The sequence below is a fragment of the Agelaius tricolor genome, unplaced genomic scaffold (genome assembly GCF_023055355.1).
Source record: "Agelaius tricolor isolate 1412-34295 unplaced genomic scaffold, bAgeTri1.0.p SCAF_19, whole genome shotgun sequence".
Taxonomy (NCBI): Eukaryota; Metazoa; Chordata; class Aves; order Passeriformes; family Icteridae; genus Agelaius; species Agelaius tricolor.
Window position 1 is genome coordinate 2,048,302 of NW_027269279.1, and position 17,480 is coordinate 2,065,781.

At 52.7% G+C, this 17,480-nt stretch overlaps 1 protein-coding gene across 2 annotated transcripts in view; it reads left to right on the forward strand.

The window, feature by feature from the left end:
* The window catches only part of CACNA1H (calcium voltage-gated channel subunit alpha1 H), a 153,225-nt gene that overhangs the window by 73,427 nt on the left and 62,318 nt on the right, over positions 1-17,480 (forward strand). For both annotated transcript variants that reach the window (XM_071443802.1, XM_071443804.1), the window contains exon 10: positions 4,340-4,755. In XM_071443802.1, coding sequence (XP_071299903.1) covers positions 4,340-4,755 — 416 coding nt within the window. The remainder of the gene's footprint in view (positions 1-4,339; positions 4,756-17,480) is intronic.

Here is a 17,480-nt window from a genome sequence, read left to right on the forward strand (position 1 = left end):
TACAAAATCAGGGTTTGAGCTCTCGTGTGCTTTGTGATATCCTGGAGGTGCTCCCACTCTTCCCACCCAATCCCGGAGCTCTGCACCCCTGGGATTACACCTGCAGTGGATGCTGGAGCTCCAGCAGAGAACCCCCAGGGGCTGGGAGATGGTGCCTTGAAAAGGATGAGCAGGTGGAATCTGCAGGAGAAGCATAAGATAAAGCAAACTGAGGCGTTTAAAACAGGCAGGCACCGAAAGAACTCGAACCAGACACTTCCAGTTCTGCTCTGCTGGGCCCTGGAGCCTCTGAATCTCTTTTTGGCAAGGAGGAGCAGCAGTTTCAGTGCTCAGAGGACGTGTGGAGGGCAGGACAGGAGCAGAGCTGCGCATCTCAGGTTTTCCCTGTGTGCACAAGAAATGTGGAACTGAGTTTTGCTGCAGATTTGGGGCTCCATTCAATCTGGGGAGCATTTTGGGGAACAGTTCAGTGCCTCTGTCCCATCCTCTCTGCACAGATGCAGCCACCCCAGCACAGCCAGGGAGGTTTTATCTCCCTTCACATATAAATCACCCACTGGAGCAGTGATTACACGCAACACTTGGATTTCTATTTTCTAAAATGTTTTTCCAGTCCTCGTGGCTGGAGCTAAAAGCTGCAAAATACTCTTAAGCCCTCCAACAGTGAAAAGTCACAAAGATCCTGCTTCTATTTTTTAATCTCTTTAAGCCAAACTCGTCATTTGGTTTTTTCAATGCCTGTGTTTTCCAAAACTGTTTATTTGCGTCTGCATGGACACAAATATTTACCCTGGTGATGGATGTGCTGAAAAAATACCAAGCCTGGCTTTGAGGGGGTCACAGGAAAGCTTGCTTGACAGAGACTTCGGGAGGCTTGCCTTTGTTAATTTTGTTGTTTTTAAGGACCACACAAAAGGGTAAAAGTGGATTGTTTATAGAAACTGCCTCGGGCAGACGCTTCCGAACGCTCGGGAGCTTGGCACGGGGGGCAAGGTTACTGCCAACAGTTCTGTTGTTCAGCAAGGACTTTTTATAAATCACTGCTTCATCCTTAGCTGTGCCAATTAGTGAAGGTTTTTAGGAGAATGCGTTTTTACCTTGAGATAAAAACCCAGGCTCTGCAGAAGGCTGGAATTGGGGAAGAGAGGAGCAGGAGAGCTGTTGAAGTCAGAGTTTGGATCCTCCTGCTTGCTGCTGGGGTCCTTTTTAGGAGAAGAAAGGCCCAAATCTCGGTCCCGACTGTGACATCCCCGAGCCAATTCGGTGATTTAGGAGATTTTCCCGCAGCCTGGGGTGGTTCTTTGAAAGCTGGGATTAGATTGAGTTGTCATTAATAATGCAATTACAGTGTCCTCTTTCCACAGAGGGATTTCAGCCCAGAGGATGCCAAAATGCTTTAAACAAATCTCCTGGAATTGTTTTGTCTCTCCCAGAAGTGTGCTCACAGCTGGGAAGGGCTGGAAGGTGGGGAGAGGCTGTTCATCCATCCCCTGAGGGAAACGGGCTGGGGAGGGATTCGGGGCAGACCCGGAGACCTTGTGAGTGCCCAGCTCTTCCCTTCCATGGATCTGCCTCTTTCCAGGCCCTTCTTCCCACTCAGCCGCTCCTGCAGGGCTGGGTCAGGGTCACTTCTGCACCAGGAGTGATGGATGTGACTTCCAGGGGTTCTGGATGTGACTTCCAAGCTTTGGGATGATCTTTTAGCAGCAGAGTGGAGCTCTGCCAGGCACAGCCCCCAATTCCCATTCCTCCATCCCTAAAACTCAGCAAAGGAGCCACGAGCAAGAATCCCAAGCTCTGCCAGCCCTCCCTCAGCCTTTTTGGGGAAACAAAGAGTTTTTAATTCTCTCTCTTTTTTCCCAAGCCAACAAGCAGAGCGTGTTCAGTGCAAGACTTGTGCAGGGAGAGCACAGAAGTGCTAATTGAGAGCTTTAAGGAGCATTAACAGCCCGGGCTCTCCCAGCCCCAGCTGGAGGCCAGGTTGGTGTCTGCTGGGAAGGATGCAGTGGTGGGAGAGAGCATTCTCCTGCCTCTTTTGTTGTGGATTTGAAGAGCTCCGAGTACAGCCTGTTCCCCGTGTTCCCGTGCCCTGCAATGCTGGAGGTTATTTTAGCAGGCAGCCAAGGAGACTCTGGTATTTTGAAGACATCTGCGGCGCCAGGGCTTTTCATATCATTTTTAACACTTTGATAGCATTAAAAGCCATCTGGCAAACCCCCTGCCTGTGCTGCTCCCGGGGCTGGGCTGAGCCTTCTCCCCCCTTGGCTCAGTCCTGAGCAGGAGCACTGTGCAAGGGGCAAAATATTCCTGATCCTGGCTGTGGCTGTGACGCAATGCCCAGGAGCCAGGCCCGTCCTCCAAGGCCCTTCTGAAGGCCACTGATACCCACGTGACATTCAGGCCAGGAAAATGTGCTTTGACTCTTGTCACATCCTGGTTTTCCAGCGAAGGGATGCGTTGGCTTGGTTTGGAGCTGGGGCTGGAATCAGCATTCCTGCTGGGTGAGCTCCAAGCTCCAGGGCCCAGAGCCAGGAGCAGCCACTGCTTCAAAACTGATCCAAGTGGTCGCCATCCCACCTCCAGACAGGCACCACGTGGATGTGGCACTTATGGATGTGGTTTAATGGACTTAGAGGTGAGCTTAGAGGTCTTTTCCATGGTTCTGTGAGAGGGGAAGATTGTCCCTTTGCCTTATGTCCCTGAATCTCAAGGAATTGATGCTGTAATGGAATTCTGTGGGAAGCATCCTGTGCTCATGCCATTAATATCTGGTTGCTAAATATAAGGAGACTGAGAATAAGGTTCCTAAATATGAGGAAACTTAAGGACTGGATTCCTAAATATGAGGAAATAAAATCTGGGTGCCGTTCTGCCCAAATCATCCCAGTTACTCTTGTCCCTGTCCTTCCATTCCCTGGCTCCAGGACAGCCAGCATTTCTCCTCACACCACAAAACGTGTTTGATTTTAAATCCCCCTGAAGGCTCAGCCCTGTGCCTCAGGCAGCGAATCCACCTGAGCTTTATTAAAGGCTGAAGGAGACGGAGGGGACCCGGTGACTCTCTGAGCTGTGATCCCAGCAGCCACCTTTGGTCCCTTCTCCCTCTCCCTCCTCATTAGGAACTAAATGGCAGTGGTGGCTAAATTGGGTGGAACAGCTTGATAGCGCTCAGAGATCGTTAGTGATGGGAGCTGCCCAGGCATAATCAGGAATAATGGGAAGGGAGGGATGGCACCGTCACTCTTCCCTCAGCCCAGGACACAAAATGAGGGCCACACTCCATGGAGAGCCCGTGGAGGGGGTAGAAAGTGGGAAAAGGGACCAAGAGGGGAAAATGAGGCAACCACCAGAGCTGCCTGGGAGGATAGAGGGATGGGGAAGGCGTTTTTAGGGTCTGGGGAATAATTCCTGTGAGGAGCAGCTGTGGTGGCTCAGCCTGGAGAAAAGGAGGCTTGGGGGGGACCTTGTGGCTCTGCACAACTCCCTGACAGGAGGGGACAGCCAGGGGGGGTCAGGCTCTGCTCCCAGGGAACAAGAGGACAAGGGGGAATGACCTCATGTTGGCATGTGGTGGCTCATGGTGGCTCCCAGTGTGAGTGGCTCTTGGTGCATGGTGGCTTTTGGTGCGCAATGTCTCCTGACACGGTGGCTCTCGGTGGCTCATGGCACATGGTGGCTCTCAGTGCATGGTGGCTCTTGGTGGTGTCTCTCAATGACTCTCAGTGGCCCATGGTGGCTCTCAGTGGCCCGTGGTGACTCTCAGTGCCTGGTGGCTCTTGGTGGTGTCTCATGGTGGCTCTCAGCAGTGTCTCATGGTGACTCAGTGCATGGTGGCTCGCAGTGATGGCTCTTGGTGCATGGTGGCTCTCAGTGGTGTCTCACAGTGGCTCTCAGTGCATGGTGGCTCTCAGTGGTGGCTCTCAGTGTCTGGTGGCTCTCAGCAGTGTCTCGTGGTGGCTCTTGGTGCATGGTGGCTCTCAGCAGTGTCTCAGAGTGGCCCTCAGTGGTGGCTCTCAGCAGTGTCTCATGGTGGCTCTCAGTGCATGGTGGCTCTCAGCAGTGTCTCGGTGTCTCAGAGTGGCTATTGGTGCATGGTGGCTCTCAATGGTGGCTCGCAGTGTCTGGTTGCTCTCAGTGGTGGCTCTCAGTGGTGGCTCTTAGTGTCTCACAGTGGCTCTTGGTGAATGGTGGCTCTCAATGGTGTCTCTCGGTGTCTGGTGGCTCTCAGCAGTGTCTTATGGTGGCTCTCAATGGTGGCTCTCAGTGTCTGGTGGCTCTCAGTGGTTCTCTTGGTGTCTCTCGGTGTCTCTCGGTGTCTCACGGTGCCCTTGCCCCGCAGGTCTCTGCCGGACGCCCAGCCGGCTGTCGGGGCTGAGCGCGGCCGGGGCCCTGCCCAGCGCTGGTGGCCCCGGGCTGAGCTGCGAGCTGCAGGACTGTCCCTTCTGTGCCAGCCTCCTGGACGACCCCGAGTTCGCCCTCAGCGACTCCGACAGCAACGGCGACTCCGACAGCAACGGCGTCTACGAGTTCACGCAGGACCTGCGCCACGGGGACCACCGGGACCAGCTCCAGCAGCAGCGGGGCAGGAGGAGGAGGAAGAAGAAGAAGGCCAAGGAGAGGAACAAGGTGGTGAAGCTCTGGAAGGCGTTCGGCACCAAACTCAAGAGGATCGTGGAGAGCAAGTACTTCAACCGCGGGATCATGATCGCCATCCTCATCAACACCCTCAGCATGGGCATCGAGTACCACGAGCAGGTGAGTGACCCCTCAGGGTTTGGGGTTTGGGTGCTCCTGCAGAGTGGTTTGGGGTGGCTCTAGAGCGGTGTCAGGAGGAACAAGGATTTCTGTGGTTGGAAACAGGACTGAAGATGATCCCATGAGGAGCAGGAGAAGCCTTTGGGGTGTGAGACACCTGGAAGTGCTGCTGGGGTGTGCAGAGCTGAAATGTGTGTGTTGGATGTGTCTGCTCAGAGCCTGGCTGCTCGTTGGCTGGGAATTATTCATACAAGTAGGAATTTTTGTAGTGGAAATACCTTTGGTCTGATGGTTGTGCTGGAGATAACCCAGGCAGAAATTTCTTCTTTGATCTAGAGCTTCAAATAAGACTTAAACTATCAGGCAATACTAAAAGCAACAAAGAAAAAGAAATTAGGGTGTCCCTCAAGGCTCCAAACCCTTTAATTTGCTCTCACAGGGTGTGAGTAGGACGTTATTGAAGTTTTTGGAGGGGGGGAAGAGGAGTGGTGCTGTTCTTCCCAGTGCTGGGATGGCAGGAAGTGGAGCTGGAGACTGGAGGGCCTGTGCCATGGGAGAGGGAGCTGAGGCAGGAGAGCATCTCCACCTGGTCACCCTGGCAAAGTTCTGTTCTTCTGGGCTTTTCTTGCTTGGAAAAATCGGGGATTTTCCGCTGTTTTGTCAAGGTGTGCTTGGGAATTTCTCATGTCACCTCTGTGTCAGGTGCAGGAAACGCATCCCAACGAGGCCAGGTCTGCTTTTCTGGGATCAAAGGCATCCAGTGCTTCCCCAAAACCTTCCCTGCAGGGTCATGACCAGGTCAGGGTTATTTTTAGAGCTGCTCCTCCTCTCTTCCATGGTCTGTGTGTTTGGGAATGAGGAAAGGCAGAGCAGCATAATCTACCCAAAGGCAGGACACGAGAGAGGCTCTGCAGCTCCTTCTCCATCATTTCCCAGGATTAAGCACTGCTCAGGACCATGACAAAAAACCCTCTGGAGTGCTGCTATTTCATTTTCTCTCCACTCCTGTGCTTTAACCTCCCCTATTTTAGGCTGAGACTTATTTTCTTTCCAAAACAAAAAAAAAAAAAACAGGACTCAGCTAAAACAACCTCAACCGTGCAACGACAAATCAGAATTACAGCAAAGTGTCCAAATCCAGCAGAGATTGAGCTGTCCCTGTCAGCTCCCTGTTGAATCCTGCTTCGTTGTTCCACGAGAAGTTCTAAAATTGGGAAATACACCTTGTCAGTGGCTTCTGAATAGGCCATTCATCCCTCATTTCTGCATGGATACTCTTTTGTCAGGCAGATACAGCTTTGTCAGCCCTTGGATTTTGCCGTGATGGGAGCTTGGGGAAAACGTGAGGCAGGCAGTAGGAGAAAATCCAGGATCACATGGAGTGTGTCCCCAATCAGTCCCATAAAAGCGAATTGGGATGATTACAGCCTTGCTGCTAACAAAGGAGAGCTGTAGCTGGCTGGCTTTTATTGGATTTTACCTTGTAAAAGCTTGGCTTTAGGGCATCTCAAAGCCAATGGCAATAAAGATTCCGAAGCTTTTTGGCTGCGGAGTGGCAGATCCCTGCCAGCTCTGCTCACAGGCACTGCCCAATAAAAAGGGAGGAAAATGGAAGTGAAACCTGGAAAAGGTCTCCCACGTGCCTGGGACACTGGGATAATGAGGTGTGGAGTGTCAGAGCCCAGCTTGGTGACACCTCACCTCCCAGTGGTGTCCCAGGGGCTGAGGGACTCTCCAAACCCAACAGGAAACTTCTCTGGGTTTTGGCACAAAACTCTGTGGCCTCTGTGGGCAAAGTGAGGGGGGATTTGGGAGCCCCCCTCGTGTGAGGATTGGCTGCAAGGCTGGGGTGGGGCTGGTTGGTGTGGAGAGCAGGAGGGGGTGTCTGGGCACAGGGCCCCAGAGGCAGAGCTGGGCGTTGGGGTGGAGGGAGGGGGAATGGCTCCCTTTGGGGCCATGAGCCTGACAGGAACAGCAGTGGGATCACAGCTGGCTGGGGCTGCCCAGCACCTGCCCCCAGAGTGTTCCAGGCAGGAAGTTCTGACCCTCTCCAGGCTGGAACCAGGTGTGGGTGTTGCCGTTGTTGTCTTCTCCATCCTGCCAAATCCAGAGGCCATTTCCCGCTTTAAATGGACTTAGGAGCTGCTCTGTGGCTCTCCTCTGTTTCCCTTGCTGTTCCAAGTCACTCCAAGAGCAGTTTTTAGGGAATCCAGGGGAGCCTGTGCTCTGCTGGTGGCAGCATGGGAAGGGTTCTGCTGGATGCCTGCAGAGCACAACCACAGAATCCTGGAATGGTTGGAATTTCAAAGTTCATCCACTTTGCCATGGGCAGGGACACCTTCCACTGTCCCTGGTTGCTCCCTATCCAACTTGGCCTTGGACATGTCCAGGGATGGGACATACACAGCTTCTCTAGGAAACCTGTTCCACCAACACTTCCCAACATTTCTGCAAAGTGAAACAGCTTCAGCAGCTTCTCTGCTCTTGACTTTCACCACTTTTTTTAGGCCATTGTCTCGTTGGATCAAACTGCAAACAAAGCAGAGCAGCAGCCCCAGGGAAGCCCATCCCAAACTTTAGTGTCCATAGAGAAATGCCCAATCCCTTTTATACAATTTACTCCTGGCTTCTTGCTTTTTTTTTTTTTTCTTTTTTTTTTTTTTTTTTTTTTTTTTTTTTTTTTCCAACTAGTCCCCAGTGGCTTTGCAGGTAGATGGACACAGAAAATCGGTTTTTATTGAGCCAAAGCCTCAGTGCTGTGTGTGTGGGGAGGGTGAGGGGTTCTGAGGGGAGATGGAGCAGGGCTGGCTGGTCCTGCTGCTGTTCCTCCTCTCATCCTGGGACGCGCAGAGCTCTGCAGAGAAGTCTCACGGAGCCCTCTTGAGGCAGTGGAGCATCATTGTCCAGCGCTGCTGGATGAGGTGGAAGGTGCCAGGACTGGAGGCAAAACCCTCCTGGCTCCTGGGACTTGTTTGATTTTGGAGTCACAGAACATCCTGAGTCAGGAGAGACCCACAGGGACCATCCAGCCCTGCACAGACCCCCCCAAAAATCCCACCCTGGGCATCCCTGGAGTGGTGTCCAAGCCCTCCTGGAGCTCTGGCAGCCTCAGGGCTGTGCCCATTCCCCAGGGAGCCTGGGCAGTGCCAGCACCCTCTGGGGAGGAGCCTTCCCCTGAAATCCAACCTGACCCTCCTGTGGGACAGCTCCATGGCATTCCCTGGATCCTGTCAGAGGGAGCAGAGATCAGGAGGAGCTGGGGTTGCACTGCCACAGCTTCGGGTGCTGCCTCCACACAAAGAGAGCCCTGGCCTCGCCCAGGGCCCCTCAGGACTTCAGTCTGTGTTTTTGTGGGAATGTGAAATTCCCACCTGGCTGCTCACCTGGCTGCTCCTGGCTAAATGGCACCACTCCCTTTAGTGCACAGAGCTTGGGTGAGTCATGGAGCCATGGAATGGTTTGGGTTGGAGGGGACTTGAAACATCATCATCATCATCGCATTCACCCTCACCATGGCAGGGACACCTTCCACCATCCCAGGGGGCTCCAAACCTCATCCAGCCTGGCCCTGGACGCTGCCAGGGCTCCAGGGGCAGCCACAGCTGCTCTGGGAATCTGTGCCAGGGCCTGCCCAGGGGAGGATCTCTCCCTAACACATATTCCAAAGCATTGTTCCAAACCCTCCAGGGGACCCTGTCCCGTGACAGCTCCTGGGGAAGGTGAGGAGACACCAGAACTGCTGTGCAGAGCTTTTCTCAGGGCAGCACAGCCCCTTGGTGGCAGGAGATCAGGGCAGCTGCTGATGGGAAGTGTTTCCTTGGCATTCCAGGCGTTGGGAGCAGTCAGATCCTGCCCAGGACATCCTCAGGGTTCAGAGCCAGCTCCACCTGGGACATGGCTGGGAACTCAGAGGTTCCAGGGTGCTGTTCACAGCAGCACAGCTTGGATTTCAAAGGTTAATTGCCTGCTATGGAGTCCTCCCTGGTTTGTTGTTTTTTTTTTTTTTTTTTTCCCTTCCAGTGCTGTGTTTATTTACATATTTTTTTATTTATTTATTAATTTATTAATCCATCCATCCCCAGCACAAGGAGCGCTCCCGCGGATGAGGAGAGCCAAGTACAAAGAGAGAGGCAATCCTCGCATTAATCTTCCAGGCCATTTCAGAACATTGGATGAGTTTTGTTCTGCATTCATTGCAGCTGACAGCTCTCCAGAGGATCTGAGAATGTGCCATGGCACTGCAGCACTGAGCAGGGCACTCCAAAGGCACCACCTTGGCCTGGTGGCCTGGGATACCTGGCACTTGGGATCCCATCCCAAGTGGAAAACAGATTCCTTTTTGCCCCAGAGGCAGCATCTCTGAGTGCTCTGAGGAAATAATTGCTGCTCCTTCAGCCTGCCTCGATTCCCAGCTCTGGGATTATCCAGGAGAAGGACAGGAGAGGTGCTGGTGTGGTCCCTGCAGAGGGAAATGATCCACGAGCCCCCCGCTCAGCTTCCCAGAAGAATTCACTGAAGGAGCTGTTGATACTTGTAATGATCCCACATAAAAAGCTCCATTTACATCAAATGGCACTAGAAACGTTATTTTATATTCTCTCCTCAGCAGAGAAGTACAAATTAGTATTTGTTCCAAGCTATTGCTGTTCAAAGAGCTTTTAATTGCTTTTCTGATCCCTCATCCATGGCATGTTTCGTTGGGAGCAGCTGCCTTTGGAGCAGGAGCTGACCTTGAGGTGCACCCAGTGGTCCGTGGCTTGTCAGAGTGAGAGGAGTGTTGGTTTTGAGTAGAACATTTCATTATTCTGGAGTAAAAGTCATTCTGTGTGATTGAAGGCAGCGCTCGCTCCAGCAGTGACGTCCTGCTTTAGCATTTGTCAATTTTGGCTTGAAAAATTGGTTTGGCATGGAAAGCTCAGCACTTACTCAGAAAGCAGAGCAGGATTTTTCAGCAGTGTTTGAAGCAAATTGCTGAAATTCCTTTTGAGTTGTGACTCAATAAAATACTACCCTGAGCTGAGGTTCACGCTTTCAGCTGGCAAAACTTCTTCCTTTCTCCAGGTTTTTGCAGGATCCAATTTTCAGGACCTCACACACTGGCAGGATTTGAGGCAAAGTGATTCCCCCAGCGCAGACTGGGATGTGAAAATTCAGCCCAGTGTGTTTGTGGCTGTGGTAGGAATGGTGTGTGAGACTCAGGAGTGCTTTGGGCTGTGTTTGGGCTGTGCCAGCTGCACTCTGAGCTCTCCCTTCCCTGCTCCCTCTCAAGGTCCCAGCAGTGAGAGGACAGCTCTCCCCAGGCTGGATCACTGGAGAATGTATCAGTGATGGAAATTCAGCTTTTTCCACAACTTGGGGACAACCTGAATCTGTCTCCACCTCAGAGAAGGGCTTTTCCTAGGGTACTTTGGGAAGAAATGGATGTTTTCCATCTTTTGTGCCCCGGGATGTTTTTATTGCACATCCAGGCCCTCTTGCCGTCAGGTCAGCATCAGGTTGGGGATGCCCCCTGAGCAGAGCCAGCAGCAGCTCCCACAGGGGGATTTCCACCTGGGAGTGTCATTCCCACCTCAGAGGGAATCAGGGATCAGAGGCAGGGCAGCAGGAAGTGCTGGCAGGAAAAATCCAGGTGTCCTGGCTCGCTGCTGGACCGTGGTCATGGATAAACCATGTCCTTCCACACAGAGCCTCCTCTCTCCCCCTTTTCTCCAATTTAAGGGCTCCTCCCCTGCTCTGTTTTCCTTCTCTTGGGATATTTTTTTTTACTATATAAGGGAAAGAGATCCCAGAGATCCTTCCCTTCCTGGGCCTTGGAGCAGACAGGAGCAGCACCTCGGCAGGGCAGGGCTGAGGCCACAACTCCCCCCAGTGCAGAGCCTGAGCAGGGGCGGCTTTGCTTGCTCTGGATGTGCTCATCAGCCATGGGAATATCCCAAAATTCCCACTGGAACTGCAGGAACGTTTCCCAGTGCTTGCTTCCCCTCACTTGTGCCATCAGGTGTTGTTTCTGGTGAGGGGTTGGGACAGAAGGTGACAGTGACAGGCAGGTGACAGTGACAGCTTTCCCTGCTGCCTGCAAACTGGGGATGAGCTCGGTCCCACAGCATGCAGGAGCCCCCAGATATGGGGTTTTTTTCCCATCTGGATCCATCCCCAGTGCCCTGATCCCACACAGCCCCACTGCAGAGCCCCAGGGTGGCACGGGGCAGCTGCAGCCGGGACGTTTGAGTTCCAGCTGGTAAAATAAACCCAGCAGCATCCAGCCCCCAGCAGGAGAGCAGAGCGCTCCTGGCAGCTGCATTCCATCAGGAATGTGTGGAAATCCCAGCCAGTCCCTGGTGCTGGGACAGGGGCTCTGATGAGCTCCAGGCCAGGCAGGGTTGGCACTGTGCAGAGGGACACGGGCTTGGAGTGACTTGCACACCACAGAGGGGCTTTTGTTGGGTCTGTTCCTTCTGCTGCCAGCCAGGCCTGTGCTTTTCATCTGGGACTGGCTTTGGGAGAGGAGGGTGAGGGTGGCTTGGAGCAGGGGAGCAAATCTGTGTTCCACAGGTGACAAAGGACGAGTTCCAGGCACAGCTCTGGGGTCTGCCCGGTGCCAGCTGTGATCAGGGAGCCCAGAGATGTCACAGCAGCAGCTCCCATCCTCATAGGAGCCTCCAGGAATAACAGAGAGAACAGAGAGGGGATTGTGAAAGGCTGAGGCAGAAAAGCTTTGGCGCCTTGGGAAGCAAGGAGTGGTTTGGGTTGACACAGGAAGGATGGAACTGCTGGAACACCATCAGCTGAGGATGTTTCTGCATCCATCTTGTGTTTCCTGGGATTTTTTTTGTTCCCTGAGACCAGGATTGCAATGTGCTCTGTGCCAGGTGGGATTTTAGGAAATATTTCTTCACTGGAAGGGTGGTTAAACACTGGAAGGGGCTGCCCAGGGCAGTGGTGGGGTCACCATCCCTGAAAATGTTGGAAAAATCAGTGGATGTGGCATTTCATGATGTGGGTTAGTGGCATGTTGATGACCTTGGAATTCTTTTCCAGTTTTAGTGACTTCGAGTTATTGCAAGGAGTGATAAAATTGGGAATGGGAACAGAGCCTTGCACCTCTAAAGCAGAAAACTGAGAAAATCCTTGTGAAGGCATGGAAGGAGCAGCCAGGTGTGGATTAAAGATGCTCAGGGTGCCAGTGCAGCCTCTGCCCCTGGGCACCTGAGCAGCTCCATCCCCACTGCTGCCATCCCAGCTGTGGATCCTCCTCAGCTTTTAACCAGGGAGATCTCCCAGAATTATGAATGAAGTGAAAATGTCACCTTGCAGGCTCCTCCTGGGCTTTGGATTCCAGGGTGGGGATGCTTTTTTAGGAGTGGGGTGGAAAGCTGATGTGAGAGGAGCGAGACTCTTGGAAATGAGGGAGGTTTGGCATCCCTGCTCACATTCTTTTTCCAGCTCTATTTTTGTTTGCACTGTCTGGTTTACAGCCCTAAAGACAGCCTGACTCCCAATTTGGGAAAAACACAGAGCACAGCCCTCAGAGCATCAGTGGCAAAGCTTTTTTAGAGCAGGGAGGATGGGCCAGGAGACCACTTTCCCACTTTCCCAGGAGTTTTCTCTCCTGTCTGATCCCTGTCCAGATTAATAGCTCCTCTCTCCCTGTCCTTGTCCTCTCCTTGTCCCACACAGATCTGAAAGTTGTGACTGTAGTAAAACAGAGAAAACAACCTCCAAAAGAAAAAAAAAGGAGAAAAAAGGAGTTAATTTTATATACTCCAGAGGGAATTGGCTTTGCTGCAGACAGATGGATCCTGTAATTCCCTGTCTCTCGACATGACTATACATGGATTGGTTCGTTCCTTGGGGCTGGGGTGGGATGGGAGGCCAGGGGGTGCTGGCAGCTCCCAGAGCTGCACCTGGAGCAGAGCTGGGACCAGGGGCACCAATCCCTGCCTCTTCTGTTCCCCAGGCACATCAGGCAGGAATTTCCCAGCTCTGAGCCGCCTCAAACCCAATCAATAAACGGGAATAAATGAAACTGCTGGGGAGAGAACAAGATATGGGAGAGAAATCAGCATTTTCCTTTCATTCCTGAAGGCTTCAGGGGCAAAACATCCACCCTGAGGGCATCGTTTGTCCCGGTCGCTGCTGCTGGGAGGACAAAGAGTTGAAAGTCGTTTGTGGAGGTGATTTTGGGCCGGAGAACAGCGAGGGTTGCTGGGCAATTATCTCCTGCCAGTGACCTGCGTGTGCTGCAGAGCCCTCCTGGTGCTGGGAGCTGCCAGGAGCAGCTGGGGTGGCTCTGGAGGAGCTCCTGATGTGCTGCTTGTGCTGCTTGTGCTGCTGCCAGGTGCCACTGCTGCGTGTGCCAGGGGGCTGAGCTGCACGGTGGGCACAGCCAGAAACCCCAGCCTGTGCCTCTGGGAGCATCAGGGCCAGAGGTGATGCAGGGAACAACTCAGAACCCCCAAAAACACCTCTGAAAAGTACCTAAAAGGTTATTCCCATTCCTCTGCTTGGCTGTGTCCCCCCTTTCTGGGCTGGAACAATGGGATTTACACCCCTGCCAGGCTCCCAGCACACACAGCCACCCAGAGCAGCAGGAATCACTTCCTGGCTGCAGGGTTTGATGGCTGGGGGATGTTCCTCAGCACGGTGGGCACAGCCAGAAACCCCAGCCTGTGCCTCTGGGAGCATCAGAGCCAGAGGTGATGCAGGGAGCAACTCAGAACCCCCAAAACCACTTCTGAAAGATACCTAAAAGGTTATTCCCATTTCTCTGCTTCTCTCCCTGGCTGTGTCCCCCCTTTCTGGGCTGGAGCAATGGGATTTACACCCCTGCCAGGCTCCCAGCACACACAGCCGCCCAGAGCAGCAGGAATCACTCCCTGGCTGCAGGGTTTGATGGCTGGGGATGTTCCTCAGTTCTCTCCTTCCCCAGAACAGCTTTTCCCCATTCCTGAGGCTGAGCTGAACCTGGAGAGGGTGATGGACAGGCAGGCTCAGGCTCCAGACAGGTAATGAGGGAAGGAAACCATGCAGTGCATGTTTCCCACTCGACTTGCACAAGTCTTTTTTGTGCTTCAGAAATTATTTTAAAGCTGTGGATTTCCTCCCACTCCTTCTTTTTTTTTTTAAATTTTTTTTCTTTTCTTCCCCTCCTTCTTGCTCGTCAGGGTGTCATAGCAGAGGGTTTCATCCATATTTGATTTTTTAACTCTGACAGGAAACCTGAGTGCTGGATTTATGGCTGCAGCTGTCACTCCTCTGCAAACAGGCAGGGAAATGAAGGTTAACAAGTTTGGGCTCAGGGGAAAGCTTGTAAAACAGCCCTGCAGAAGATTTTGTGTCATCACACCCGCCTGAAGAACAGATCCTTGCTGAGGTTCTCCAGCCCAGGGTTATTTATCATCATCTGCAGTGAATATTTTTCTAATTGTATCTCTTAGCTGGAAACTCTCGAAACCCCAAATTGGATTCTTTTTCCTTGTCTGATAGGGAGGGGAAATGCAGGCTGGGGAGCCTGGGGGACTGGTTTGATGGTTAAAAAAATCAGAGTGGCACTGGGCAGGCTTGCAGCAGCCATATGCTCAAATCCCAGGGGTGAGCACTCACCAGGAGGCACAGGATGCTCCAGAACATTTCTGGTGTGTTCTCCAGATGTCCCAATTCCTGTGGCTGAAGGCAGGGGTGCTCTGCCTGTCCCCCAGGCTGCCCAGTGTCCCCTGCCATGCTGGCACTGTCCCTTTGTGCTCCCTCACTCCTGTGGCTGAAGTGTGAAGCCCTGGCTGGGAGATTTTAAGGGAGGTTTTGCTGAAACGAGACAAAATAGCTCCTGGCTTTTGTTTAAACGAGGAATTTGGCCTGGAAAGTATCAAATCTACTGGGGAATGGTGTGCTTGGACTAGAAGAACTTGTTAGAACACGTGGCTGTGTGTCTTTAGGGTCACTGCACTCTGCTTTGTGCTCTGTGTGGCTCCAGGGAGTTGTGTCAACAGGATGTGGAGTTTGGGCCATGTCCGTGGACTTTTCTGTGCCTCAGCCTGGAGAGGAGGAGGCTGAGGGGAAACTCCTCAGGATCTGCAGTTCCTGGCACCAGGGAAGGGCTGGAGCTGTGCCAGGGAGGGTCAGGTTGGATATTAGGAAAAGGTTCTTCCCCCAGAGGGTGTTTGGGCACGGCCCCGAGGCTGCCAGAGCTCCAGGAGGGTTTGGACACCACTCCAGGCATGCCCAGGGTGGGATTGTTGGGGTGTCTGTGCAGAGCTGGATGGTCCCTGTGGGTCCCTTCCAACCAGGACATCCCATCATTCCATAATTCTGTGTTGGGAGCCAAACTGGAGCCTGTTCCCTTCAGCTCAGGGGCAGCCAGGCCCCAGCTCCCTCCTAACTCCTCTCTCCCAGCCTTTGCTGCTCTCCCAAACTTCTGCCCTGCACCCCAAAGGTGCCTTTGGGGTTTTTTAGCATCTCTGTGGAAAACACTTTGGGGCTGTGGAGTGCAGGGCTTGGATTTGAAAAGGAACTCGAGGGATGCTTCAGTGGGATCAGGTTTTGGAGCAGGAATGGTCCAACCAGAAAAGCCGGGAGAGGAAGCACTGGGAGCTCTCAAAGGCAGAGCTGCCACAATTTCCTGCCATGTGAGCTCAGGGTGAGGCTTTGATGCTAACACAAACTTTATCTGGAGGTGGTTTGGAGGGAGACAGACCCAGTTCTGACTCTCCCACAGAAATCTGGATGAACTCCTCACCTGGGAGGAAACTGCAAAGCTGCTTTTTGATGTGCCAGCCACTCCTGCACCTTGTTAACACATCTGTCTCTCAGCGTGACCTCTCTTAAAGCCTTTAAACGCTGATGGATTAATTTGCTTTTGATGTCTGGGCTAATGAAGTGCTGGGTCTCCTCTGTTTCATTTTCTAGTTGGGTGGATTGAGGCTCAGGAGCAGCCAGGGCTGGAGCTGGGGCTTGGTTTGCAGCTGACTGAGGGACAGGTTAACTCAGGCTTGGCTGCCACGAGGAGCTGAGGATGCTCCCCTGGCTCTGCACAACCACCTGAGGCAACTCCTGGCTGGGGCTGAGCTCCAATAAAAGGCACCATTAGGCAGGCAAGGAGGAAATTCCGTGCTGTGCTCAGCTGTGCAGAGGTCAGGGTGCTTCAGCAGCACCAGCAGCCCGTGGTCACCAAGGCAATGCCAGCTCATTGCCATGGAAACCCTCGCCACCTCCTCCAGCCTGGCTTGCAGCAAATAATTGCTTGAGATCCGCTGTGGATGCCACAAATGAAATCATCTGGCGGCTTTCAGCATGGTCTGCCTGCTTTGGGAGCCCACCAGGAGGATTTCCAGCAGGGCAGGGGTTTTTGGGAGCTCGCGGCCTCCTCAGGGTTTGCACAGGGTTGGTTGGTGGTGGAGCTTGAGGAGTTCATGAAAGCCACCAGGCAGGAGCTGCAGTCTGAGTTCTCTCACTGCCACTCTCAAATCCAGCCTGGTGTTGCCTGTTCCATCCCTGCCTGGAGGATTTGGATCAGTTTGGCTTTTTCCTGGCAGCAGGAGGTGGATCCAGGCCCTGGAGCAGCCATGGGGTCTGGGCTGAGCAGGGCTTTGGAGCAGCTCTGGCTCTGGGTCTGCTCCTCGTGGCTCTTCCTGCTTCACTTCTGCCACTCAGAGCCATGGCAGGACTGGGAAAAACCAGGGGAAAAACCCAACTTGATTAAGGCATGGAAGATAGAAAGTTGCAAAAGAAATAATCCCAGAATGGTTTGGGTTGAAGGGACCTTGAAAGGGATCTTGTTCCACAGGCAGGGACCTTCCACCACCCCAGGCTGCTCCAGGCCTTGGACGCTGCCAGGGATGGGGAATCCACTGAAATCCTGGTTTGTTTGTTAGTCAGAGCTGTCCCTGCCTGCCATCTCCCCCCCAGCTGCATGTGGGACCTGCAGGGGTTGGCAGAGCCTTGCAGGGTGATGGGAGAGGTGTTGCTATTGCTGCTGTAATTAGTGGTGGGTAATTAGTGTTCCTTAACAGCCCCCTTTGCCCAGCTCACCAAGGCTGAACTAAGGACCCCCAAAACCAAACTCACCCACTCCTGCCTGGGGAGAGTCTCAGGTGTTCACCAAGCCCACAGTAATAGTGAACTGCAATAATTTTAATTAGTGCTGCTGTTATTAGGGCTAATCCAGCTGAATTTCATTATTTTAGCGGTGATTTTATGTCATTATATCAAATTAGAATCACTGATTTTTTTTTATTTTTTCCTGTATCATTTTGTTCCCATAACAATAAAACCACACTGAAAAGCAGGGCAGGCTTGGGAGTGAGGCCTCATTCCTGCAAAAGGAATCAGAAAATCCCATGGAAAGTCACCTCCTGTGTTTGAAGTTCTGTTTTCCAGACTTCTTCCCAATGTTAGGAATAAATATGGCAAGAGAAAAGCATAGTGCAAAGTCAGCACAGTGCTTTCTGTGAATATTGGTGGTGGTTTCATAGAATTTCATTTCACTGCAGGGGATTTTTTTGTCAAGAAGGTGAAAATGTGGGAGCACTGGGCCATCTCCAGACTCTGAAATTCTGCCAGGTGCAAACCCTGGGCCTGCATAGAATAATGGGATACAAAGAGGTGGTGAGGAGCAGGGCTCACTGAGCTCCTCTGCTGCTTTTTGCTCCCACTTGGAAATTCCAGGCTTTCACTCAGTGCAGAGTCCAGGTGATCCCACTGTGCTGAAGGGCAGCTCTGGTGTCCTTGGA